Genomic DNA, 27,956 nt, shown 5'->3' with positions numbered 1-27,956 from the left:
CAGCGGGCACAAAGAGCCCGGGGCCGCGCAGGGGACAAAGCGGCGCAAGAGGCGCGCGGCGCAGACAAAGCGGGGCAGGGCGCTGCGCCCCCGTGCGCGGAGCTGGGCGGCATGCGGAGCCTGCCCGCGTCTCGGGGCTTCCTCTTCGAGTGGGTTGGTGGTGGTGGCTTTTTTTTTTTTTTTTTTTTGAGCGTGTGAGTGTTATTTTTTTTTTTTTTTCCGCCAACTTCCTTCCTGCTCCAACTGCCAAAGCTGAAAGCGGAGCGCTGCGAGCAGAGGAGGACCCCGGAGGCAGGCGCCGCGCAGGCAGTGAGTGCGGACCCGGGCGGGGGGGGGGGACCGTGGGCCGGGGGGGCCGGGGAGGGGGCGAGATGCTGCGCCCCGCAACTTTGCGCCTTTGTTCTGGCTTGCGGCTCCATCGCCCGGGGAGACGGGCGGGGAGGTCAGGGCCCTGCCCGCATCCTCCGGGGAAGTTGCGCTGGGAGGGATGGGGATGGGGCGGGGGGGCAGAGGAAGGGGGGGCGGCCCCCGTGCCCCCCGGGGTGGCGGGAGGGCACTGGCACGGGCAGGGGGGGTGGCGGCGGAGGGGGGCTCCCCGCCTGGCACCCCGGGGTGGCGGGGGCGGCAGGGCGCTGGGCTCCCCCTCTGCCCTCGCACCCTGGGGGTGGGATGGGGGGCGCCGGGCGGGCAGGCGCGGAGCTCCCCCGTGGGGGAAAATTGCTGCCCCCCTGCCAAACCCGCTAACCGGAGATAAGCCCTGGCTCGGGTGGAGATTTGGGGAGGTTAATTAGGTGCGCAGAGGGAGCGTGGATAAAATGTTGCCCCTCTGATGCCCCTCCTCGTGCCCTGTGACAGCAGGGCGGGGGGGGTGAGGAGGTGCCCACCACCCACCTTGTCTGCAGCCCCCTGTCCCCAAAGGCTGCGGGAGCGAGGGCAGCCCTCACCCCGGCACAGGCAGTGCTGCTGCGAGAGCGTGATCCCTCCGTGTCCTCCTGCAGCCATGTCTGAGGGGGGGTCCCTAACACAGCCCTGCTGCTGCCTGGGAGCTCCTGGAAGCACAGGCAATGCAGAGCTGTGGGTTGGGGCTGTGGGAAAGCAAGAAAAATAGGGAAGAGTGGGGCACAAATCAGCCAGATCTCGCCTTGTGTAAAGCGTTTATGGGGTTAATATTTTTTGCTTTTAATATATCTCATGGCCTGAGGCCCAGGGGGTCTCTGTGCCAGCAGAGCCCATGGCCTGGGCAGTGGCACGGGAGCCCCGGCATGCTGACAGGTGGGTGCTGACACGCTTACCCACGGAGAGTCAGCGTGCCTGAGCCCTGTAGCATCTCTCTGCTTGCGGAGTCCCCAGAGCTGGGGCGAGCAGCTTCGGTGCCCAGGGCTGCGCCCAGCCCCAGCTCTCCCCGCTACTTGGGGCTCTCCCCAGCCTCGGGGAGCTGCTGCCTGTGAGACAAGGGCAGGGGCAGCAGGGATGTGAGCTTTCCTCATGGTGACCTCCCTGCCTGGGAATGTCGTAGGAAGTGGAGAAGCGCCAGAGTGGGGTCTGATCAGTGCCATCTTGCAGAGACGCGCTTGAGCTGGGGGTTGTTCCTGCCAGGCAGTATGGCTGGTGCCGTTCTGCATGGGCTCTTGCCATTGGCACAGCAGGCTGCCTGCATACCCCTCTGGGAGGTTTTCAGAACCTAAAAGCACCCCCGCTTCAAGTGAGCTGCCCGTGGGCTGGGAGGGAAGGTCTGCGCCATGCGTGACGCAAAGGGAAGGTCTGAGAGATGGGCAGCAGCCAGCTGGTCCGGCCCTGACTCTGCCTCCTCTGTGCATGTGGCCAGCGGGATCTCTCTCTCCTCCTGGGTCTCTCCCCCTCCTGTGATTAAACCACAGCCGTGACATGTGGAGGACAGGGGCAGGCAGACAGCTCTGTTCTGTGGTTCTGGCGGGGAGCTGCTGGTTTCCTTCCTCATTAGGACAAGCTCAGGTGCCTTTCCCATGGTACGCAGGTCCTTCGCACTCCCGGAGCCAGGAATGGGCATGAACTCAGCCCAGGGCATTTGGCTGCTGGGACACGCTTTTCTTCCTGTCCAGTCGAGCTGGGATTTCCTTTTATTTCCCAGCTGCCCCCCTGCACTAGTTCCTGACTCACGGCAACATGCTGTTGCAAAGCCGTCTTGCATCAGAACCGTTATCCATTGCCATGCCTGGCTGAGTACGCGCCTTGTGCTGCTCCGTCCTTCTCTGTCCCTCTGTAACGTGCCTTTGCCGATATATGCCTCCTTGAATGTTTTCCTCTGATCTCACCTGTGCTGGGATTGCGCTGGGAGGTCTGCGTATTACTCATTGCTGCCTGGTTCCACTTGCTGATTCACTGTGAACTGTTGCATATTTATTTATTTATTTCCGTTCTGCTTCAATGAATGAGAAAACTATCCTGGTAGCTCCCTTCTGGGAAATTCTGGGAGTATTATGGCCACGGCTGTAGAGAGGAATAAAGGGCTTGATGGAGGAACTGCAAGGAACCGGGCAAAAAGTGAATTTCTGGCAGAGACAGCCTCAGAGAAGGAGTTAATGTAAGGATAAGCTGAAGTGAACTGAATGGCCTGTGTAGCTCAACCAAATCACCTCGCTGTCAAACAGCAAGGAGTGGCTTGGCCATCTGCAACACCCACCGGCGCCGGAGGGCACGGCTCTGTCTTTCTGCTTTTCTCTGGAGAACGGGAAGGAGGTTAGGACCATGTGGCTGGCTCTGCCAGGCAGGCAGCTGACAGAGGAGACCTGGCGCAGTGCTGCTCACCTCTCCCTCCTTTTTGCCTGCCTTTGTCTCCTCTTTCCCCATCTTGTGCTCTCTGCCAGGCTGCCCATCAGCCTTTCTCTCCCCGCTCTGGCTCCCGTTTGGGATGCTACCCAAGCTGTTTCACTCTGCCAGCACTCAGCATCACGCATCCTGGCCGTGCTGAGTGCGTGGCTGCGAGCCCCAGCCTTCCTGCCTCTCTTTTCCGAGAAGCCCTGCGGATGAAGCGCAGGTATGCAGGGCAGCTCTGCAGCCGGGCTCAATGCAGTCACCCTCGTGCTTCCTTCCTTAGCAGGAAGGAGACCTGGGGGGTGTGAGGTGAGCTGTTCCTAGGAGCAAACACTAGGGATGCCAGCAGATAGACCAAAGTGTGTGCATTTCCTCGAGGGCTTTAGGTAGCTTGCTAATGTAAGGGAGCAGCTGTCAGGTACTTGATCTTTTCATGAAACGTTGTCTGACTGCTGGCTTAAAACAAGAGGGCAAAAGAAACACCCGTCCTTGGTTACATTCATGTCTCTGTGCCCCGCTGCGTGGCTGTGGCTCTTTGTGTGAGATCTCTGGCAGGCGCTGAAGCCTTGTACGGTGGCTTGTAATTGCAGGATTGCCGGCCAGTGATCGTGCTGCAGAGCAGCTGTAAATCACACCGGTTTCAGCCTCCGCTCCCGCGCCTCCTCCCCGCGAGGGAAGGCTGGTGTAGGTCTGCGTGTGCGCGGTGCCTGCAGGGAGAGGAGTGGGGGCAGGAGGGGGTTGTGTTCGAGCCTCAATATCGGCACGGCGGTGTCGGGATTGCAGCCGATCGCTGTCGCCATTTGCCTTTGACGATCCCGCTGAGTTCAGCGCCGGGCAGGTGCCTGCCTGACTGCCTGGGGACTGACCCACAACGTGCCCCCAGGGACGCTGTTCCTCCACAGAGTGATCCCATTGACTGCTCCTCTCTGCTACCCAGACCAAGTGATCATGACTGAGAAGACACAGGAACCTCATGTGGAGGAAGACGATGATGAGCTGGATGGGAAACTGAACTACAAACCTCCTCCCCAGAAAACACTGCAGGAGCTGCAAGAGTTGGACAAAGACGATGAGAGCCTTGCTAAATACAAGAAGTCCCTGCTGGGAGATGGACCTGTGGTGGCAGGTAGGCTGAGCATCCTGTAGGAAAGGGGCTAGGGAGATGCACAGCAACAGTGTGCCTAGGGGATGGGGCAAGGTGGCCTCAAAGAAGAGGGAGCTTGTCTGACCAGACGCTGCTTCTGCTGGAGGACTGGCTACGGGAAGGTGGGGAGATGCATAAAAAGGAGGCAGAGAAGATGCTCTGAGCATTACGTGTAAGGTAGCAGTGAGTGCTAGCATCAGGAAGGGGCTTGTGGTGAGGGTATGTGGACCTCGGAGGACTCCTGAAGGGTTTGAAACGTGAGGGGGACAGCCTGTGACCTTGCTACTCAAAATGATCTTAAGAGGGGAGTCACCTGTAGGGGAAAGACCTCCTGTGTATTGGGATGGTGGCTGGAGGGATCTGTGTTGAGCATCTGGGGTAGATGCATGGTCCTGTTGTGCTAAGAGAAGCCTGGTGTTGCAGGGTGCTTTGTGAGGTGTAGTCTCTGGGTGGGAGGTCAGTGGCATTTCTTCTTCACTTTTCCCCCCAAACACTTAATTTTGCAACCTGAGAGCCTCCCCCTGCTTTTCCTACCCACAGACCCAACAGCTCCCAACGTGGTGGTCACCCGGCTCACCCTGGTGTGTGACTCTGCTCCAGGACCGATCACCATGGACCTTACAGGTAGGCACGGGCTCTCACTGGGCACACAGGGGAGCAAGCAAAGGCCCCAGCATGCTTCAAGTTGAAAGCGAATTTGTCCTTGGAATACTACAGATGGGTTTTAGAGGAATCCTGAGGGTATGGTAGCCTCGCTTTTTATTTTAAGGTACATTTGTATGAAAAAAGGAGACGTAACAGGAAAGTGTTGAGGGTCTTTCTCTTCGTTTGGATTGCCCTATTTGCTCCTGGGTTTCTGCTGCCTTCTCTTACTTCCTGTCAGCTAAGCTCCTGAGCACCAGGGACGCGCATGCATTCGGGCAGCGGGCTGTTGTGAAACTTCAGAACCAAGCAGCGCTGCAGTTCCGGCCCCGGGGCACGTGGGGAGAGGACCAGGCTTCACCTTATAAGGGCTTTTCTGCGCGGAGGGGAAGCTGGGCCCGCAGGAGCCGAGAGGCTTCCTGTTCAACCGAAACCGCGCAGCGCCCGGCTGGCCTCGCGGGCCGGGCAGGGGCTGTGAAACACGCTCAGCTCGCCCAAAACTGGGGCTGGGCATGGCTGGAGCGTGATGCCCTCCTGCAGATAGCTAACAACAGGTCTGCACGTAAATACATTTGCATGTGTATGCCCGGACCCATGTTTGTTAGGGCATTTTCGGTGCAGATGTGGACACCGACACATACATGCACTCAGGTGCAGGCATTTTTGCATGTGTGTGCTCACCGTGCAGTTGCTTGTACCCACGTCTGTGCACTTGTTTTGCAGGTGTGCAGTCTTTTGAAATGATCCTCACCTCCGACACCAGTCCCAGCCCCATCCCGCTGCAGGTGGTCTCTTCTCCCTGTCACACCTCTCGCTAATGGCTTGATCCTCTCCTTGCAGGTGACCTTGAAGCACTCAAGAAAGAGACCTTTGTATTAAAGGAAGGAGTTGAATACAGAGTTAAGATCCACTTCAAAGTGAGTTGTTTTCCTTCTGGTTGCTTCTCCTCAGTTGTTGAAGCCAGTCACCAGCAGTCTATCAGATATCTAGAGCTGGACAAGCTGGGCCTTCGTAAAGCTCCCCTAGCTTTAGGTGTCATGCTACCCAACAAGGAAGTGGGCATTTCCAGAGCATTATGTCTGCTTGCCCAACCCTTGGAAGAAGTTGCCTACTGTCCACCCATGATGGTGAACAACAGGTTGTTTGGAAGTGAAAAAGGTAGTTTTTGGCTGAGTTTGGCTTGATTTTTAGTCACCAGAAAGTCTTTAATTCACACAGAGTGGGAATGGAAAGGAAGAAGAAGAGACGGTGGCCTTCCATAATGTACTGGTTCAGGGTTCAGTCTGTACTGCTGAAATTGATGAATGCATGGAAAAGATTTAATACTGTAGCATTTGGCTGAAGATATCTGAATTTTTCTGTGTCACAATATGCCCAAATGGGCTAATTTCTCCCCCCCTCCCATTAACCACTGTGTCAGCCATTTCTTCTGTTCCCAGCTGAAAATGAAACTTGGTCACGTTGCAGCGTGGCATCTGTCACTGAAGCGATCACCTCCACAGATGTTCGCTGCAGGCAAAGCTGGGTTTGGCGGAGTGCAAAAGGAAGGAGGATAGCTCTCCTGAACCAGAGCAGGGGAAGTGTTAATGTATGGGTTCTGCAGGAAGGATCTCCCTCCCTCTCTGAGGCTCACTTGCTGTCTCAGAGATGGCTTTGTCCCCAGAGACACCTCCAGCTCTCTTTTGTGCTGTGAAATATTTCCGTGTGTATCTGAGCCCTGTTAATAGGAGATGCTTGGAGACAGACGAGTTACTCTAACCCTCTCCCTCAGTCCCAGTGCTTGTAAGAACTGGCACCATGCGGATTCTCCCCAGGATGTAAAAGGATCTGCCCATCTTGTTACCAGATTGAACAGTGCTGCAGGAAGGCGGTGATGCTGGATAGGGACAGCAAAGGGATACATACAAGCTGTCCCTGGGAGATTTGAAGAAAGATAATGAACAAAATGGTGCTCTCCATCTCTTTAGGAGTAACTCGCCAGCTCTCCGTTGAGTTTAGAGGGCATCTGGGAGAGCTCAGTGAATCTTGCCCACCTGTTTGTGCTAAAGGGATGACTCCAGTCACCCATCTCTGGTTTTCCATATGGAAGCTATTAACTGGGAATTCTCTGCTTCACTTTGCTTTGTCCTCATCAGCCTATTCTGAGAATCTGACTTATGTGCCCCTGTCAGCTTCAAAGTTAGGGGAAGGATGGGGAAGGGCAAAAGATGCCCTCAAACACACCAAGGATCTGTAGGTCTCTGGGTGCCTGTGGAGAAGTGATGTTAGGGCTTCCCACAATGTGTCCTGTGCTGAGCCCTTGAGAGCATCGGTATAGAGATCCAAGATGGACATCTTTATAAGGTGGGAAAAACAGCAGACAGAGGACCAAAACCCTCCTGGTGACTCTTACCTCTGGTCACTTTTTGCAGGTAAACAGGGACATTGTGTCGGGACTGAAATACGTGCAGCACACCTACCGGACGGGAGTGAAGGGTGAGTAAGAGACTGTCATGCCCTGCACACCCATGCTCCTACCCTTGCTCAGAGAAGTGTCCCTGCAGATTTGGGCCAGGACAGAGCCTCTCGTGCCATGCAGGAGATAAGACTTCTTGGAAGAGTGCATTAGCCTGCACTTTGTGTCACCCAGGCCAACTGTTTCCTGTGCCTGTGTGAACTCACTGCAAGCCAGCTCTGGTGTCTGTTTGCTGCACCACCGTCTGCAGCAGAAACGTCCCCAGAGACACTGCTTAGACGGTATTTGCCACAGATTTCCTCTGTATAGAGCTTTTCACCTCCCCCACCTGCATTTGAAGAGTGGCTCAGCACCTTGTGGAGTTTGTCAGCCATGAAAATCCTTCCAGATGTACTTGGTAAAATTTAGAGCTGCTCTGCAAACCTTCCCACTGTCCATGGAGACCTGTGCTTGCCCATGACCTCTTGTGCTCTTACAGTGGTGCCGTATCTGGGCTTGGCACAGGAAAGCCACATTTTGCACACACGTCCCACATTTGCATTTTCTGCAAGCAGCCACTACTAAGCCTGAAGCCCATTAAGCATGCAAGTAGCGTCTTCTCACCAGAAAAGAGAAGTAGCAGGGGGTCAAGAAAGACTTCTAGCAGTATGTTCTGGGTGCCCACTCCCCTCCAGCAGCGTGCACATTTGAGAGGGTGCAGGCCGAAGTGCCTGCCTATCTGCCCATCCATCCATTCATCCTTCCAGCAGTCCTTGTGTTTTGCTTGCCTGCTTTCTAACTGCCTCCACTGAGTGTTCCCCTTGTACCATCCCTTTCTCTCCACACTACTTCCTTTCTGTCTCATGCTCTTGGCTTATGCTCTTGGCTTCTTCTCTGCTTTATTGTTTCCCCACCTGAGGAGCTCATCCCTTGTGGATTGTTTTCTCCTAGTGGACAAAGCCACGTTCATGGTTGGCAGCTATGGGCCACGGCCAGAGGAATATGAGTTCTTGACGCCTATTGAAGAGGCTCCTAAGGGAATGCTGGCTCGAGGTACCTATCACAACAAGTCATTCTTCACGGATGATGACAAGCATGACCATCTCACCTGGGAGTGGAACCTGTCCATCAAGAAGGAATGGACAGAATGAGTTCACCCGGTTTGCCTTCCCCCTTCCCGTCCCCTTGCCTCCTGCACCAGTCTCCAGGTGGGCCATGCCCACCACGCTGCTCCCTCCTGCCATGTGGCTGGCCACAGCCCTTGCAGCCCTTCCCGTGGGTGCCAGGGCTCTGTGCCAGCCTTGGTCAATGCACAGGCCAGCAGGTGGCCTTTGCTGCTTCTTCTGATACACTGAAAATAACCCACCCGTTCTCACCACTGCCCCATCATGACACATAATGGTTTAAATTGGGAAGCATCTCCCTCCCTTTTTCCCAGTACTTCTTCCTGCTGCCTCCATTTCTCCTTCTATACCAACTCCGGTCCCGGAAAGTGCCTTTTCTAGGAAGCAAGATCACCTCGCCAGCTCCTTGAGTCTCCTGGCAGGGCGGACTGGTCCCTGGAAAATCCCTCTCTGAGTTACACTTGCCATGTGCTCTGACTCATTGTAAATGGCTACTTACCTCCCGTGGTGGTCTCCTGGTTTGTATCTGGTGCCCTACCCTGTTGAAATCCATACTCATGCAGGCAAAATCAGTCAGGGGGATGCAGCTAGATGCTGTAACAAGACTTCAGTGTCTCAAGAATAAAAATGGTTTCTTTCTTCTTCTCTGCATGAGTGTCTCATTCTTTTCTGGAGTGTGGGTACTGTTGCATCAGAGTTTTGCAATGAGCTATGTGTGGAGACTGTTATAGGAAGGCTTAAGAGTGTGTTTCAAAAGGGAAAAAGCCCTCCTGCTTCAAAACGTCAACCCAGCTCTAATGAATAGGAAGCCAGGAGACAATTTTTCCCCTTAAAGGCAAACTATTTCAGAGTGGCTTCCTTTGGGGGGTTCATGAATGCTGTTTTGAAGCCCAAACTCTTGCTCACGATCAGGGTGGGCTTCAGGGCTAAACAGCCTCCACCTGTCATCCAGAGTGGCAACTGAACGAGCCCAGGAAGGTAGACCATGGCCTTCTCATGTTTAACATTTACCTGGCAGCTGTTCCCCACCAGCCAGAGGAAGTGCAGGAGCTGTCTCTTACTGGCTGGCTGAGCAAAAGGGGGCATCAGCCTCTGTGGGACCCAGCACCTGAGGAGGTGCAGTGGCTCCCTTTACGCGGAGGGGTGTTCTCACAACCTGGGGTGCCTGGTTGTGTGGGTGCAAGAGCTGAGATGTCCACCGCTGTGGCTGAGGGCACACTGGCGTGGTGAGCTTCTTTGAGGCTGATGGCCACACAGCTGGGAGGCCCCGGGCTCTCTCCCAGCCAACACATAATCTCAGGAGCTGGAGGCTTTGCCCCTGGCCAGCTGCTCCTTTCCCACTTCCCTGGGCGGGACTGCGAGCCCCAGAAGCAGCTGACGTGTCGCTTGCCAAGGAGAGGAGCAGAGGTGGTATGGTGAGGAGAGGGCAAGCTGGCACCATGGGCACCTCCATCTTCCCGTGTCTCTTCGTCATCCTCCTTGCTGGGGGCTCCCCAGCAGGCTGTGCTGAAGACAGCGGCTCTGCATCCCACGGTAAGTCCGCTCTCCTGGGCCTGGCGTGGGGACCCCGCCTCACTGAGGGTGTGCTGTGCACGCTTCGTATCCTGTATCCTGGTGGGAGAGCTGTGCGGGCAGCACGCGCGGGGTGGGATGTCTGCGTGTGTGTGGGGGGAAGCCTCCGAGCTGCTCTTCGTGTGCCCTCTGCCCAACCCCGACCTGTCCTCTCCAGGCGCAGAGGGAGATGCAGAGAAACTCGTCCTGTTGAACGACATCGCGGACGTGGAGGCCTTCATCAGCGGGGCGGAGGTGGCGGTCGTTGGGTTCTTCCAGGTGTGTTGGCAGCAGCTCCCCTCTGCCAGGTGGGAGCCGGATCCTGCCCTGGTGGGAGAGTGGGGATAGATGTGGTGTAAACACCTTCAGATGGCAGCCCCTTCCACAGACGGGTGCTGGGGCTGTGACAGATGGGGGGGGGGATTAGGGGAGGGGTGCGTGGAAAGGGAGTTGGAGCAAGGGATGAATATGAAGCTGTTGGTGGGAGCCCTGGAGCGGGAGAAAGGGAAATGCTGCAGGGGAAGGAAGAGGGGAACGTGGGTGGCAGAGAAAGCGAGTGCACTGGCACGGGGTGAGTGGGAACATCAGCTGTTGGCTTTAGTCACTGAGGGCAGCGCGAGGCACTGCCTGTGTGATGGGGCCGAGGAAGCTGGGTCTCAGGGAGCAGTGCTGGTACGGGTCCTCTGATTTCTAAGAGGGTTTGGGCCCAAGCTCAGCTCCCTCTTGGGGTATTATTGGCACAGTCTGTCTGGCTGGCTGCTTCGTTCCCAAAATTGATACCCGTGGGGTCTCTGTCACTCAGTGACTAAACTCAACTGAAATCAGCCAAAGGTGTTAGAGTGACTAGGAGATGTGTGTGTGCCTCTTGCTCTTGAAAGGGCAGGAATACATTTCCTCAGAAAACAACACAAAAACCTTATTGAGTTAAAGCTACATGAAGCAGAGGTCAATAGGATCCTTTTTATTTTTAAGGCCCCCAAGTTGCACCTTTTTTTTCTCTCCTTGAGCTCTGTGCTGGGCTGCTTCTGCCCATACACTGCCTCATGCCTTTTGGCAGAGAGGACTTCATCCTTTCAAAAATAACTCCTTTCTGGAAGCCCCTTCCTCCTCCTGCCCTGGTCCTGGGGCTGGAGGGCTGCCCAGGGAGGTGATCGTGAGGTTGGTGTATGGCAACAGCACCTTGCAGCACACTGCAGAGCAAGGACCGATGCTTCTGCTGCAACAAGTGTGTGAGTGCTGGAGGCTTATGCCCCAGGGGCCTTGCTAAACACTGATCACAGAGCACCACCTGCCTTGGGTTGGGTGCCTGCAGGCATTCAGAGCTCCTCAGAGCTCCTGCAAGCTAGCGAGGCAATCTGCACAGGCTTAAGGAAAGTTGCTCAGATGTCTCCTTGCCCCCAGGCAGCTGGCTGGGGTTGCGGCAGGGCTGTGCACTGGGACCTCCTGCAGGCAAAGCCTCGTGCCACCAATGTCCCGTGCCACTGCCTCCCTCCTGCTGCACGATTTCATTCACTGATGTTAACAGGACGCTGGTCCCAGGCAGCAGAGGGGGTGCCAGGGCAGGGAGGGATGACTGTGCTGTCCTGCAGCGTGGGGACAGCCCCGGCTGCCAGCAGCCAGCAGCTTGGCGTGTGCTCAATATGTGGAGCACAACAGGGCTGCCTTTTAACAGCAGATAAGGATGTATGAGCGCCATGAGGGCTTGTCTTGGCCCTCCGCCCAAGAGTATATTCATCCAAATAATGCCCATGTTCTCTCTTCACCATAAATCACTTCCCTGCTGCAGCCTTTCATTTCACTGCAGCACGCGGCTCGGCAAGCTCCGCATATAATGAGCACGGTCTCCCTGACTGGGAGCTGCATGCCATGATGGAAAAACAGCATGCTGCTCCAGCAACCCTGTGTGCCTGTGTGAGAAAGGGGCCTGCTTGGCCGGATTAAACCCCATTTTTCACAGGAATGATCGAAAACACAGTGAGGTTATTCCCACACCATGCTTTAGTGCTCTCACTGCAGCCATGTCGATGAGCTCGCATTTCCAAAACAGGTCACAAGAGCTGTTTTTCTTCGAACGAAGAAAGAATTTTGTTTTCCATTCTCTCTGGGCTCGCAAACAGCTGAGCTGATGGTTCAAATCGAAAAGAAAAACAGAACAATTTCCAAGCACAGACTGTGTCTTGAGGATTTAAATCCAGTAAGTAGGAGTATCAAAAATGCATCCCTCACAAGAAAAGCCAGGAATGGAAATAGTAAGGGATGCTTTAACATGGTCTAAGGCTGCAGTGAACGCTCTCACTTGAAGGGAGCAGACCCCAGCTTACTGAGGAATTGCACAGCTCTATGCTTTGATGCAGCTGTATTTGCTACGTTTAAAGGGTAGGTTTAAGATAGGTTCCTTTTCAAAGGAACTAGGATACCGTTAACCCAGGGTGTTTAAAAAGTGTAACCCACTGACTCCAGAATCAAGAGGTTATCTTAATGACGTATTTTTACCGTGTGTATAGCACACATACATGCACAAGTGTGCTACCTCTGGGCTCTGTGAGCACACCACCCCACATCACCCCTCCAAGACCTCCAGGGCTCCCCACCACCGCAGCAGGGGCGCGAGAAAGGCGGTGAAGGCCGGGCGGGGACAGCAGGGGGCATCGCAGCGTGTGCCGAGGGGAGGGAGGAAGGCACGGGCCCGGCCGCGAAATGGCGGAGCCGGGGGCCCCGCGGGCGGCCGGTAGGTGGCGGCCTTGCGCCGGCGTGCGGCGGGGCCGGGCCGGGCCGGGCCGGGCCGCTCCGCTCCGCTCCGCTCGGCTCTCACCGCCCTCCTCTCTCTGTGCCCCGCAGGAGCCGCAGGGGGCCGCGGCGGCCCAGTTGCGCCTGGCGGCCGGCCACATCCCCGAGGTGCCCGTCGGCATCAGCAGCAGCCCCGCCGTCCTGGAGCACTTCGGCGTCTCGGCGAGCACCCTCACGCTCTTCCGCAGGGTGCCGCAGCACATCTCCTCCGCACTACTTTTATTTTATTTTATTTTATTTTATTTTATTTTATTTTATTTTATTTTATTTTATTTTATTTTATTTTATTTTATTTTATTTTATTTTATTTTATTTTATTTTATTTTATTTTATTTTATTTTTTATTTTATTTTACCTTATTCTATTTTATTTTACCTTATTCTATTTTATTTTACCTTATTCTATTTTATTTTACCTTATTCTGTTCTATTTTACCTTATTCTGTTCTATTTTATTTTTGAAATTACCCTGCTGACTAATTTTAGTGAGCGAGGTTTTACAACAAGCACTTAAAAACTGCCCCCAACCGCGTTACGGAGGAAATGTAATTGCTGGTTGGTAGTGATAAAGAAAGGGATTAAAGCTGCTCAGCTCTGCCTAGAGCTGGGAAGCCAAAAAGGGCTTATCGTTGATAGTCAGCCTGCATGAGCACATAAAAGCTTACCTGTAGAGCTTGCTGCTCTGAAGAGGTCTTTTACTTTTCGCATCCCTGACACGAGCAGTGTTCTTACACCTGATGAGATGCTCAGTTTTAAGTGTGTGCTCAGTGCTTTGCAAAGAATGATGGCTGCGTTTCTGAGCAGCTAGTCTGGAGTATGGTGTTACTTGGATGGGGTTTCTCTGGTTTTGGGAAGCCTCCTGAGACACATGAAAAGCCTCTAAGGGCCATGTTACAGTGGATCAACACAGCAGGCTTGAAACCAAATCTTGCCAAGTGTCGCTTCAGGCAGGCAGAGCTGTCTGTCTCCCTGGGTGCACCACTTTTCCATCGTGACTGAAACCAGATCCAGGCTGGGGATCTGCAGCTATAGATGCTCTGCCACCAGAAGAAGTTCCTAACACCCTGATCTGTCTTGGCTCTTACACTATGTTTAGAAGATTTAATTGCCTAAATATGCTTTGGGCATGGACCCATTAATACTGTTACTTTGCAGTTTCTGAGGGATGGGTGCTGTGCAAATTCAATTTATTTATTTATTGACTCCAGCTGTAGCTGCTGGTGCTTCACTCTGAATTTGAAGGTATTCTTGCTGAAATGTAAGGAGACGATGTTTGGAAGGGCCATGTCCTTACTTAAGCAATCCAAACAAAAGCTAAAAGCAGGCATATCAGCTACCTCCTGTTGCCCCATGTGGCACTTGAAAACTGGGTAGAGAGGTATGTCAGAGGGGGAGAGGGACACTAGGTGGTACAAGATGTCCTAAAAGGCTGTGAAGTGCTGTGTCACAAGAGCTCTAAGCTGACAGAGTGGCTCAGTGATTACACTGAGAGGAGCTGGATATGGTAGCTTTGCCAAGTTCTAGATGCAGGTTGTACAACATCACAAAAGCCAGTTTGTTCCCCTTTCTTTCTCATCATTTCCTGCCCAGTGTTTACCACTGGTATTATCCAAACAGTGCAAGGAGAATGATCTAAGAGTGACCAACAGGAAGGCAGGTCCTTTTGTTTAACTTTTTGCTTGCCATGTGCAGATGTTGCAATTTGAAGTAACACCCATCTCAATTTTGGTTCTTAGGCATAGTGATTTTCTTCCAAAAACTTTGAAAAGATCCTTTGTTTTTGCACTGTGGCAGATAGTAGGATGACTGCATTGGGAGGGTATTTGATATCTGAAGTGTATTTGAAATGTTTGGATTGTGGGAATTTGTATTATATTGAAACTTCATTGTTCACAGTCCAGTTTTTGCAGCTGAACTCTTGTTTAATAGGAAAAAAAAAAGCAAGAAACAAACACACTAGTGAGATTCAAATGGGGTTGAAAATTCTCTTACCTAATTTTCATTTTTCCCTAAAATTAAGTTATTCAGATGTTATTTTTTCTTTTATTCTGTGCTGGAGACTGTGTAGGAGTAAGGGGTCAGAGCTAAAAAAGAAAAGAAAAAAGAACTGAGACAGGAACTTGGAACGAAATACTCATTTGAAGAGTACAAAGATGGGTGACCAGGATAGCAGTGAATCAGAGGCATAAACTCATTCTTTCCTTTTGCATAGTATGAAGCACATATAAGGCTGAGAAGTTTATAATTACAGTAGCAGGAAGGGCTGCTGAGACTTCTTTGCATATAGTGGAGCAAAACTGATTTATTCTGTTGAAGGATCTGGCCTGATAGACCTAAAAAAGACCTAATTAACAGATGCTACTAAGCTAATTATATAGAGCGATAAAGACATTTTGGCCAGAGTTTCAACTATTAGAGGCAGGATATTTTTCACCCTTTTTTTCTTGGAATCCTAAATGTTGAGAGCAGATGAAGGATATTATTATCCCAACATGAAAACTATGAGTTTACAGAAGCCCACAAAAGTCAAGAGAAAGTTTTCTGTGGAGTCCAGGGTGCTTTCGGTTGGTTCCCAAGGCTCCTCTGATCTTCACTCGCCCAGGTGTTGCACTGGCCTGATCCCATTCACTCAGTACAGCTGCCCTTTCATTTTATGCTGGAGCAAATCTGTGAGAGGAATCAGGCAGCACAGTCTGAAAAGCACCAGCTTGATTTTCCAGAAAAGGCGCAGTGGTCCCCTAACAGATCAAAGACCTTGCGAATGACCACAGAACAGCAAAAAGGGCTTCAGATGTCTGCACACCACTGGAAAAACTAACACAAGTGCTTTCAGAGGTTGTACACATGCAGAGAATAAAATCCAGGGTGCACATGTGGACATTTTCTCAGCCCTGAGAACCTCGTTCAACACGTGTGTGAAAAATCTTAAAATCTCAAACTTTGATCCTATTGCTTGTCACAGCTCACCACCCGCATGGCCCAACTCAATCACCTCCTGCAGTGGTACTGTACAGCAACTGTGCCCCATTTGGAGGTTTAACCATTATTTGATGTTTGCCTGCTTTTTCTGTTTACCAAGTCAAGCAAACCTCAATAAAATTACATCTTGGGGGTTGGAGGCTGTGAGTGTGGGGAGATGTGTGGCAGGATAGATAGTCCTTTAAAGCTAAAATGTGCTGTGCTTGATTTTTTTTTTCTTCTGCTGTACTGGAAAAAAATCCTCTTTTTATTGGAGAGATTTCCTGCTTGCACAATGTTTCCAGGAAATCCATATAGTCCCGTGCCAATGTTTATGACTTGTAGAAGAAATAGAATAAGCAGATGAAGATTTTAAAGAGGGATGTAAAGCCAAAATCTACATAAGGAGTTAGGCTATATTAATGATCTTTCCCCACAACTCCTAGAAGAGTTTATCAGCTAATCCTCCCTGTCTCCAGTGCAGTAGGAGCAGATAATGGTAGGGATGTCTGGTCCTCAGGGATTTCTGTTATGCCATGAGTTTGTCTTGTCCTTGGGAGACTGAGGGAGGGTGGAAGATCCTTATCTCAAAGTGGTGGCAGACCTCTGTAGGTCTAATAGTTCTGGACCTCAAGAAATGGGGATTATGTCTTGGAAAGAAGGGGAGGGTGTTGTCCCAGGGGTGGGTGTCTCTGTGGTTGAGAGCCATCAGCAGCTCTGGAGGAGCTACTGAGAAGAGAGGACAGCTGTGACTGGAGGTGTCTTTGCGTATCTTCAGGCAGACAATGACCGGAGAGATTTGGATGTGGACAGTGAAAACATGAATGCTGAGAAGATGAGTCGTTTCATTCGGATGAACGAGCTCCGCCTGGTGACGGAGTACAACCCTGTGGTAATTACCAGCTCCTCACAGCCCCTTCACCCCAGCACTCAGCCTCCTCCTCATGGGCCTCCTCTGGCCCAAATGTTCGTGCACGTGGATGCATGCAAGGGTTGCCACAGTGGTGTAGGTGGGGTTGGGGAAGACACACAACTCTTTGCTGCTACTGCATAGAGTGAGTGGGAGCAGGTGCAGCACTGGGGCATTCAGGTGGGGTGGGGAGGGGAAAGCAGGCAGTTCCTCTGGCCTTCCAATAAATCTGGGGCATTGGTGGGCAAAGAGCTGCATTTCTTACCGCTCCTGCTGCTTCCTCCCTTGGGCATTTACCATGTCATACCACGCCTGCAGGCCCTGCCCATCTCTGTGGCTGGGAAGCCTCAAGAAACATGGGAACCCAAATGACCTGTGTCTAGGAGGCAGGCTTTCCTTCATCACCCAACAAACAGGGCTCTACATAAACCTGGCTATTTGAAAGCATATTCAAAAGCTGGTTGGAAACTTCCCAAGCAAAATTTTTTCCCATCCCCACCATCCCTCCCCCCATAATTTGTCAGTTCAACAACAACAAAAAAAATCAGACATGGGATGCTTCCATGATGGCCATCTTTATTAACTCACCCACCTGACTGACAATCAGAAGGTCTCAGTGCTCCTTCCCTGTACTGAGGGTGACTGAGGATTTCGGCTCCCCTGAAGCGCTAGCAGTTCACTGGGCTGGTTGCTGTGAAGCCCAGCTGGCTGCAAGGCTGAGACTGTCATTGCTGACGGGGTCTTTTGCAGACTTCTGAGTAGCTACAGCAATGCTGACCATGCTCAATTTAATCAAAGGAGAATGGCCTGACCTGTTTCAAAGCTGTACCTTTTCAAATGGATGCCAAACATCAGCTAAGAGGGCTGGCCCTTTTCCCAGTTCAGGTTCAGCCTGCCAGGAGAGAGAGCATTTTGTTTTGGAAATGCAACATTTTCTTTCCAGAGTGAAATACTGCAGAAGTTCTGTTCTGCTTTCTTTGAAAGAAAAAAAAAAAAGCGTTTTTTTTTTTGTTGTTGTTGTTTGTTTACTTCATCTACATCAGGGATATGAAAAACATTTCAAAATGACGGAACATTTCCTAGGACAAAAAAGCTGTACTCTGCCCCGCTGTCCTTACAGCTCTTCGAGATCACCCAAGTAACGACAGTGGGGATGTTCTTGTTATCCTCATAAATGGCCAGGCTTGTAGCCTCCACTGTGGTCTTTTTGCAGTTCATCAGATCTTGGCTCTTTCTTCATGCGTTTCTGATGATACTTGGGGCTCTTGCTCCATGGCATCCCATTTAGCGCCCAGACTGTTTCTCTGACCCAGAGCCCCCGAGCTGTTCAGCTGTTCCCCTCAGACTGGCTTTCAACACACGTCCTGTTTCATTTTTTCCCCTGGCACTGTGGATCCCTAGCAAGGTGCTGCAATTAACAGTGCCTCCTGCCGTCCAAGGCTTGAAGCCCTTCCAGGTTAGCTAACATAGCTTGTTTTTTTCATAAATATTTATTCCCAGTGCATATGCTGTTTACATCCAAGTCTGCTGCAGGTCAGCAAGGGCTTGGATCACAGGGATCAAACTGAGTGCTGCCAAGAGTTTCTCTCCCTGTCCTGGGGCCCTTACTGTTTCGCCCACGTACTTCAGTCATTTTTAGGCAGTGCTTACCCTGTGTACCTCCCAGGAGAGTGCAATGTGATCCAGCCATGATGATGAGCTATGCAAATCGCTTGCAAAAGGTTGTGTGGGCAGATGCACCTTTGTGAGGAGCTGCCAGAGGAGCTGCTGCTCCAGCCATGCCCCCATTGTCCTTGTGGCTCTTGGTGCTGCCTGGTTTCACCCTCACCTTCAGCCCTATCCTCTTCCATGAGGTCTTCTAACGCTCTTTAACCCTGGTTTGCTTCCCCTCTACTCTCCCCTGCCCCATCTGCACAGCGCAGAGAAATGAAGTGATACTAAATGTACAATCAACATCAGGCTAAGGGAAAGTCCTGGTCACCAGAAATTGGATGCTTTGTGGTGCACAGCCCTTGCAGACATGCACTCCCTGACCCCGTCCCTGTTACTCCTGGAGCATGTGGAAACTTTCTGCTCCTCCGGGGAAGTGCTGGCGGGGATCTCTACTGCCTGCGCCAGCGTGGTTTCGGTGGCATGGGTGAGGCAGCAGGTCAGCAGCAGCCTGGCCCCGTTCTGTTTGGTTTGAGGGAGAGGCTGCAGGGGAAGGGGGATGAGGAGCGACTGAGTGCCTGGAGATGGTGCAAAGGCTTCCTGGGCAGTGCCAGCCCTGCCTCCTCACAGAGGGCCATTGTGCGCTGTCCCTGCCCAGGGCACTGCCAGATGCAGGTCCTTCCCCCGGCAGGGCTGCAGAGGCAATTCTAACCCAAAGCACTCTGGGCTGCCCAGCCCCTGGGGTTGCTGAAATGAGGCTTTGGACTCATCCTTGTTTAACGCAGAGCACAACGTGTTGCACAGAGGGATCAAGGGGACACACCAACCCTAGCACTCCAAATCATTCCAGCCTGCTTGTTCCCATTTCAGTCAGGTGCTGGGCCCCAGTGATTCAGGGCACCGTGTTTGGTGGCCTTACCTTTCCGATTCCTTCTTGTCCCTCTAGATGACAGCTTGCTGTATCCAGGCAGTCCCCCTGCCTAGTCACTGACTGGCCTGAGGCCAGTGAGGAACACTCGTAGTTTTCAGACTCTTGGCTCAGGAATAAGCAAAACCAAGAGGTTAAGTGCTTCCACAAAAACCCACATTGGATCCCTCCTGCTGTAAAGGAGGTCGTCCTGCTTGTTGGGCTGGTTTGCAAAGAGACCTCAACTGAGGCGTGAGGATTGATGTCCCTCTGGCAGTGCATCCAATGCGCACTGAATGTACTCAATCTCCTTGTCTGTGTGTTTTTCTCTCTCTGTCTGTGGTGGCCATGTTTTTGGCAGACAGCCGTAGGTGTGCTGCACAGTTCTCTCGAGATTCATCTCCTCCTGATCACAGACAAAAAGTCCCCAGAGCACCCTGAGCGAATGCACAGATACCGTGCGGCAGCAGAGCTCTTTGAGAAGAAGGTAAGTCCAAACAGAGAGGAAGGGGAGCCATGAGAGAGAAAAATAGAAGGACAGTGGTTTCTTCCGTGGATGGGGTGGGCACTGTCTCCTGTTCTGTGCATTAGGGGAGCAATGGCCAAGTGGGATGAAAAGACAATTAGCTGGATCATTAAGTGGAGAGGTTGGATCTGTTCATCTTTTGTCAGTTTTGCCTCCATGTGGGAAAAATATCCTTTGTATTCTGCTCCCCCACTCTCTCAGTGGGACAGTGTGTGCTTCCTTGCTTCTGGTCCAGTTTTGTTCCCTTGCCCTGGGAGATGACGAACAGCTGCTGCACTTCAGCCCGGCAGTGGTCACATTCCACTGGTGTGAGAGGTGATCTTGTATATACAGCCTGAGAGATGCCAAGGAGCATTATATAAGTGACCAGACAGCAATTAATGTCGCAGAACTTCTTAACCCTTAGCCCTCTGGTTGGAATCGTGGGTGGGTTTTGTCGGATTTACCACAGCAAGGTCATGGGATTGATGGGGTCTTTCAGAGAAATTTCCCCTGGTTCCCACCTCTGTGTGGGCAGAGTTCCCCAGGCAGTTTATCTTTCCATGGCTGATTCCTTGCCAGCATCTGATTTACAGGGGAATTTGGGTCAGGGGACAGAGAAAGGAGGATTGAGAACAACAGGCAGGCATTTAACTTGGGGGAGAATAGCAAATGGGAAGAGGTAGAGGATCACAGCAGTGGGGAAGGCTGAACTGAGTGGCAGTGAAAGTGACCGTCCTGGGAGAAATGTGGAGCTGAAGAGTTTGGGTTTGAGAACAAGAATATCTGCATGCATCTGTTTGCAGTACTGAAGGAGCAGATTAAAAATCAAGTATATCTTCATCTCCAAATGGGGGGGGGGGGGGGGGGGCACCTCAGAACCATGCACACTCAGAAGACTTGAGATTTTTTTTATGGCAAGACTTCTTTTGACCTTGCCATCTCTACCACCCATTGTCAAGAGAGCAGGCAGAAACCATTCATGAAAGTCAAAAGGTCTTTTGAAAAGTGTTTTGCTTTAACAAATACATGCTGATAAAAAAAGACTCGTTTATCTGAAAAATTCCAGTTGTCACATGTGAGATAAGTGTTACAATGACACCATTATCCTTGCCCATAAGCAGCACAGCCAGATCCAGGTCTCCCCCAAACAGCTAACTTTTCTAAGACAATATTCTTGAGCATCACCGTCCCTTGCTGATGCAGCTGCAGCCAGTTTTCCCCTAACATGATGCCTAGATCTGAGTGAGTGGGAATAATTTTCCTAGAAATCTCTCATGAAGCATTGGATGAAAAGTTGTACTGAAGTCCAAATAATTTATGAATTACCAACAATCCAAATATTTTTTTATTATTATTATTATTATTATTATTTTTAACATTTGCGCAGGCAAGTTTCCCACTGAATCAGTCCAGAGGAAGTTTTCCAGAATAAAATATAGGGATTAAAGATGTGGGCATTTGACTAATTATCTGAACATTACTGCAGGGGTACTGCAAGACACCTAGATGAAGGGACTGGGAATCTAGTATGTTCTTTTTTCCCAAAGGAGGGTCATTCTGCAAAATAATTTGTGATTTGGACTGCCTTCTTACAAAGCAGTAAGAAAGAGTAAGGTTACCTCTGTTCAGGTCACCTGGGTCTTAGATCTGGATCCTAAGGAGTAAGCGGAGCAATATGCCCAATTAGGGTTGTCTCCATTTGCTTTTTTTGTGGCTTGCAAATTGTCCTGTTAATGAATGTAAGATTCTTGAATTGAAGTTTATTCAGAATTACAAGTGAAAAATTCACAACCTGTAGGCTGGTGCTGAAAGGCTTGTTTGTGCTGCGGAGTTAGCTCCGTCAGTGGTTTGAGCAAGCATTGCTGTGCAGTGGAAAGGTGTTCAGGCCCACTCTAAGGGTGTACCACTGCATCCAGCAGTGTTTCACAGTGCGTGCAGAGTGCCAGAAGAGAGAGGGGAGACTGGATTTGTGTTACGCCTTCTCCTCAGTGACAGTGCAGAACACTGACGCAGGCTTCAGAGGGTTCTCAGGAAGAATTGGGGGTACCCATCCTTGCACACATCTCTGCTGGGGTCTAAGGGAAGAGAAGTCCTTGTTGTTGTCATCACCAGATGTAGGAAGAGGAGAACCTGTTGCTTGAACTCACAGGGAGATGAAGAGAAAGTGCTGGTGAGTGGCTGACCCCAGAGAATGAAAAAAAAGATCATAAAGAGGTGATTTGCCTACCAGTTCCTGGGCTATGGTCCCTTCATCTTTGGTTTATGATCTTTTCATTTTTGCCTGGGACAAATCTCAAGTTTTCATCTGGAGAACTCTTCTAGATTTGATAGTGGAGCCTGAGGGCTGTAAAATGCTGGAGAGGAAAATGCAAATGTTAGGTGATGCTAAGTTACCAAGAGCTGACAAGAATCACAATAAACATGGTGCTTCTCTAGCAGATCTTGAGAAACAATTGTGGGTGGGTAACAGTGAACAGACAGAACTCAGCACTGCAGCTGCAAGAGTGAACCCACCAGTGTCCTTGGAAGGATCCCACAGCGATCAAATATGTGCTCATTTGGAAAAACACTGCCAAGAATCCAAGCTTTCTACTGGAAAGGAAATGTCAGGGTTAGCTAGTGAGCCAAATTAACATGAGCATCTTCAGTTTTCTTTCCACAATATTAGAGTATAACATGACAATTACAGATGGTGTACCTCACAGGTGTTTGCAGAAGTTTTTCAGTAAGGTGATGCTGGGAATAACAAAAGCAGCTTCTGCTGCAACTGGTATAACATGGCTTATAATGTCAGAAAGATGTGGGTAGTCATGTTCTCAAAGTCCCTTTTAACTTATATGTAGACCCATTTAGAAATGAGTTCTGAGAAATTGCTGAGAATCCTTCAGGAGGTCTTTTATGAGAAGGAAAGGATGGTGTCCTTTCTCTTGGACACTGTCATTCACACACTTCTTATTTTTCTTGCCAGACTTTGATTGCTCCAGAACTGAGACAGATTATCTTTAGAGATGCCTCCTTTTAGCCATAAACAGGGAAACTCATAAATATGGAATGTCTATGTCACTTGGCAGATATTTGAAGTAAAGCTGTTTTAATAGCTTTTTTGTTTGTTTTAATTCATGACTGATGTTTTCTTTTTGTTTTGGTGTACTATGTAAGCCACTCAAGAAATTACTCAAGTATCAGAATTTTTTTTTTTGGCTTATACAGTCTCCTAAAAATGAAGGTCACAGCTCCATAAAGCTCAATATCAAACACTGCATATGAAGCTTGACCATCCTTCCTGTTGGTCTTCTGTAGAGAGAAAACTAAGAAACATGAAATTGGTTTCTAACATTGAAGTACTATTTTCAATTACATTGAGTTCCTTGGAGAATAACATCATTCCATATCTTAGTATTTACCAGGAACTTCATGTTCTAAAAGCACTGGGCTAGGAAGCAAGTTGTCAAGACACCAAGACAGCACCAGTGTAAAAAAATCTTTGAAAGAGTGTACTGCAGATGACAGTGCACAGATAATACTGCATTGTGTTCTGTGTTCTTGGAATATCATGTCTGGAGGGAAGAATTTGTTTTGAGAGTTCCTCGTACGTACACTAGAACCTTCACTGTCTCTAGTAGCAGGTCTCTGAACACAGACAAGAAGATTGGTACAAGATAAAACAATTTCATAGAAAATTGTTTCAGGAGTAAAAAAAAAATAGCTATTGTAGAGGATAGTTTGAAATAGAAAACAAGTTTTCTATTTTGGATGAAACTACCTAATTTCTAGCAGTGATATGAGAGTTGGCATCATAAGGGGAATTTGTTTTGGTGAGCTATAGTTTTGGTAAAGAGTTTGAGCTAAGGCTTTAGACTGTATTCTGCACTGGTGGAGGAAGACAAGCATCCTTTCCTCCCTTCTAAAATATGTGAAATAAATTGCCTGTCACCATTTATTGTAGGGGTTGCCCTAGATCACTGCCTGAGACCAGACCAAGATTTGGCTATCAGGACTTAGGCAAAGTGAATTTTGTCTGAGGGTCAATATAATTTTCCATGGTTACTGCATTTATTCTTTATGATTAGAGTTAGCTGGGAATCATAAAACAAAATAAATTTTGTATGAGGAAATGCCAGTTCCACCAGGTGGAATCTATCATGGACATGTCCCCATTCAGAAATCTGCTTGGTTTCCTGCTGCTGAGGTGACCTGGCTTCCAGTGCTTGTGGCCTCAGTACAAGGGCACCCTACAGGCTGCCTCACAGTTGTGACTTCAAGGCAGCACCAGCCTTGGCAGGAAGCCTGGGGCGCATCCAGTGCAGGATGCACAGATTCATGAATCCTGAAGGAGGAGTCATGCCACGTCATTGCACTTAGAGGAATATATCATTCCTAAACACATGTGATTGGCATTAAGGTGTCTTCTTTCGACTGACAGTGGGCAGATAAAACTGTTGGCTCTCCCTTATTTCTGGAATATCATTCACAAAAGGGGAAGGAACTTTTGCTGTACTTTGACATCCTGCAAATGTGTGAGCCAAATGTGAGTCATTAGAGGGATACAAGTCAAGAACTGTGAATGATGTTATCTGTCCTAGCTGAGGGGCCTACTGTTCATGTGTTTTAATTGTTTTCTTCTGCAAGGAAGAAAAAAAAAGTTTGGGGTTCTAATGCTCAAACTTTTTATCCTTTTATTCTTACTCTGTTCTTTGTGTTCATAGATAGCTTCTTAGTATGGGTATTTTTAACAAAGGCTGGAAACTTGATAAAGAGAAGAATGTTGACTAACATTTATATTACCATTTTAAAATGCTACTCATCTGTTTTAAAGCTGGAGGAACTTTTGCATAGAAAAAATCAGCATTTAACAAACTAGGTATTCTAAAGGCTTTTTTTGATTAAATTTGTGTTTAACATTTGATTAACAAAATGTTGTTGTCTAGTGAATCTTTCATAGAGAAAACCAAAAGTTGGTGATTGAAATGATGAAAAATATGATACCATCCCCTGTACCATCCCTCTGAAAGTGCTTCCTTCCAACAGTAACCTCTGTTTCCAGTTTGCATGTTGGAAAGAGAGCCCTACAGCAGAAGGCTTGTTCAAATTCTTTCTGCCCCAGCTGAAAGCTTGGAATTCAATTCTTAGATTGGATACTAAGATCTGTGACCCTTGGATTTGTGATGCTTCTCTAGCCTGGTGTTTTATCCTACAAAAGGATGAATTTAGCACTCTGGGAGAAGTTCCCCACAACCTGTCTGCTCATTAGCTTGTTGCCCTTAGGGCACAGTTGACTTTTGGCAGAGAAATTGCAAGTGGTAGATATCTGTCATATCCAGTGAAACTATTGTTCTCATTTCTTTATCACACTGATTAACTGCAGTTAAACCTTACACCAGCCTAAATATCCCCTCTTCCTATTGGCTGTTGCCTAGGAAAGTTTCCAGATATATCTGGTTGTTTTCTTTGCTGTTTTGCTTTTGTTTTTGCAGAACACATTTAATAAAGGATTGTAGATTTACCAAATTTATTTTTAGAGAAGAAAAAGTTTTGAACTAATTTGAGTGTTTTTGATTGAAAAGAAAGGAAAACATGAGTCACAGCCTGGGAACTGGGCATATCATATTCACATTGCATTAATGTTCTTTCTTAAACTCCTCTTTTTTCTTGTATAAATTAGTCATACCCATGTCCATAGTTACGTTGTATATGCTAGGTCCAGTAGACTGCAAGGTTTAAAGGGAAGATCAAGTGATGCATATTAGCTTGGATGTCACCTGCCGAAGGATTCTATTTAATCAGATCATTGATTAAATTGTTTAATTGCTGTATTTATTTTATGAAATTTATACATAATGTTTGTATTTACTATTAAGAGACAATTTAACAAACATTTTTGAGGTAGCTGAACATTTTACAGAAAAATCTTTAAGACTGCAAAATTTTAAATTTTTACAAATTCCTCATGTACCCTTTAAGACTTCAGTTGAAATTTACTCTTAAATAAATCATGGGGTAGGTCAACAATTGTGATAAATCATTACTATTGAATTGGCCTAGCAGTATCCTAATCCTTGCCTTGGTCTTGCTCTCCAAGAGTATTCAGGAGCCCAGAAAAATACAGGCTGTTCTCACCCTGGCTTACTCATTGAGGGGCTTCTCTCTCCAGGTCTGACAAGTCTCCACTGAGATTGGCTCTATGTACAGTGGTGTCATGCCAAAAATTCGTGTTTCCCAAATAATTGCACCTTCATTTCTAGTCACTGCAGCTGACATAAATACACCATTTGTGTTTGGTACTCTCATATTCTTATCCTTGCTGGCTTATGCTGCCCTGTACTTCACTCCCACATTCCTGCAATTGAGTTTGATTTTCCACACACCAAAATACCTTTTTAACATGCCACTCTGGGTCTTGCATGGATGTGAGCATATTATCCTGAAAACATGCAAAAAGAGGCATCAGCCTCTTCTACATGTGCCTTTGAGATGAAAGACATTTTATTTCTTCATCTATTAAGAGAACAGGAGACTGCCTTCCTGCCATACTACGAATATATTTTTAAAGAAGAGATAACAAGACTTTTTGTTTGGTAGTGTACATATGGACTAGATAAAATACAGAAAATTTCACTGCAAGGAGCAGTTACTGGCAGAAGAAAGTGTTATTCCAACAGAGTATGGTAGGTTTTCACTAACTCATTTTAGAAATATCACTATTAATCTTTGAATGATTGTTGTTTGGGGATCTCTTTTCTCTCTCAGTCTCTGTTTAGCTCACATTTTATCTCTTATTTACATCACAGATTCTCTTTATCCTGGTAGACATTAATCTGAAAAGCAATGAACAAGTGATGGCATACTTCAAACTGAAGAAGTCCCAGCTGCCAGCTCTGGCTATATTCTACACACCAGATGAGGAGCGCGATGTGTTGCCTCTGGATGAATTCTCCGTTGAGCGTGTGCAGGACTTCTGTAATACATTCTTACAAAGAATACAAAAGGTAAGGGAGCACTCCTGTACAGTCTACAGGAAGCTGGGATCTTGTACGAAGATGGTGTTGCTCACAAGGTTCTTCAGGAGATGACTTCAGTTCCTTGACTTTGTCCCCAACCCTGCCACCTCCTCATTTTCATTTTCACTTGCATTAGATCTAGAGCAGAGCAGATATGGATGTGTTTGCAGAGCCTCTTTATTCATTGACATCTGCCTTCTTAGTCTACAGCAAAAAGACTTCTCTGACCTCTGCAACTGTATGGAGGTCTCAGTGGAAGCATCTGTTTTCTGGGAGCAGCAGCTGGGGAGGTAGGGTGAAGGGTACATTAGGACAATGAGAATGGTCATGGTGGCTGTCAGCAGTTAGGAGAGGATCAGGGAGACAGTGGCAGGGATAGGAAGGAAATTTATCAAGAAGGCCACAGAGCAGAGTATATAGATGTGCTCAGGACTCTACTGGAGGTCAGGGCCGGGAGAGGAACAGTTAAATCTCCGTGAACACTCAGTGTTAGTGTTCTTTCTTTGTCAAATGTCACCTTCATGTAACACATAGGCTTTGGGTGTCAGGACCCTCTGTTATGCAATTGAAATGGGATAGGCAGGGCAAAGGCATGGAGAACAGAGGGAAGCACTTACGTTGGCTTGTTTCCTTTTATCACTATGCTGAGAAACTGAACCATGTCAAAACTGATTTCATGCCTTTGATATGTTTTAGAAAGAAGAGGAACAAGAGAAGAAGGCCCTCAATGAAGAACTCTGATTCTTTCTAAGCCAACAGGATGACTGTGCCTAGAGCCATGTGTTCTTGTTGTATGAAGAGTTCACTGAGCCTCACAGATCAGGAATTCCTGGGATAATAGGATTAAGGGGCCAAGTCAGTCATGGATTCCCATCTCCATGCTATGTACATATATGCCGTCTGTCCTCTCTATGCGTCTCTCTTCCCTTCTGATTTGCTCTTTTCTCATTTCTTAGATTTGCTCTGCTATTGCAACACCCGGTGTCTTTCCATACCACCTCTGATGGAGCAAAGGGCAATACAGCAAAATGGCAATATCACAGATATAGCTTGTAGTTCCCAGAGAGACTGACAGATCTGTTTCTCTCATGGTGCCTGACTTCTTCTCTTTGGTTTTGGTGCTATGCTGGGATTCACTGTCAGCCTCTCCTGACACTAGAAACAGATTGGTTCCTTGACGTCACATGAACTTTTCCATTTATTTTTCTAAATAAAGCAGAAAGTCAGTAACCTGATTTGTATGCAAATATGTGATTTCCCACTACCCACTTCTGCCTCTTAAGGACAAAGCCTATGTATTTTTGAATGAGTAAGCTCAAAAATCTCTCTCTGAATATAGCCAGGTTTGCAATGTCTGAGCAGATGGATTAGTTGCTAAGAGTCATTCCCCGTGGAATTGGACCTCTGACCAACAGATCCATGAGGACAAGAGATTTCTGTGAGGTTCTGAGATAAGAAGAGCACTGTGTTACAGCAGATCTGAGCTGGTGCAGGAAAAATTAGTGAGATGCAGGCTGAGGAATGGAAGCTGTTGTAGAATAGCAGTAGAAAGTT

General features: G+C 48.9%; 2 protein-coding genes across 2 annotated transcripts; both read left to right on the top strand.

The window, feature by feature from the left end:
* The first annotated feature begins 130 nt into the window (after window positions 1-130).
* ARHGDIB (Rho GDP dissociation inhibitor beta) lies at window positions 131-8,785 on the top strand. Its single transcript, XM_066994237.1, has 6 exons — window positions 131-309; window positions 3,728-3,916; window positions 4,475-4,558; window positions 5,417-5,493; window positions 6,988-7,051; window positions 7,962-8,785. Exons 2-6 carry the CDS (start codon window positions 3,739-3,741, stop codon window positions 8,159-8,161), a joined length of 603 nt encoding a protein of 200 aa, XP_066850338.1. The 5' UTR covers window positions 131-309; window positions 3,728-3,738; the 3' UTR covers window positions 8,162-8,785.
* A 124-nt stretch (window positions 8,786-8,909) lies between these two features.
* On the top strand, window positions 8,910-27,632 carry ERP27 (endoplasmic reticulum protein 27). Its single transcript, XM_048061204.2, has 7 exons — window positions 8,910-9,667; window positions 9,864-9,964; window positions 12,524-12,661; window positions 16,208-16,321; window positions 19,258-19,383; window positions 26,193-26,390; window positions 27,099-27,632. The coding sequence occupies exons 1-7, from the start codon at window positions 9,547-9,549 to the stop codon at window positions 27,141-27,143; spliced, it is 843 nt and encodes a 280-aa protein (XP_047917161.2). The 5' UTR covers window positions 8,910-9,546; the 3' UTR covers window positions 27,144-27,632.
* Window positions 27,633-27,956: the final 324 nt, after the last annotated feature.

Source organism: Anser cygnoides, chromosome 1 (genome assembly GCF_040182565.1).
Source record: "Anser cygnoides isolate HZ-2024a breed goose chromosome 1, Taihu_goose_T2T_genome, whole genome shotgun sequence".
Lineage (NCBI taxonomy): Eukaryota > Metazoa > Chordata > Aves > Anseriformes > Anatidae > Anser > Anser cygnoides.
This window is presented reverse-complemented; position numbering and strand designations above follow the sequence as displayed.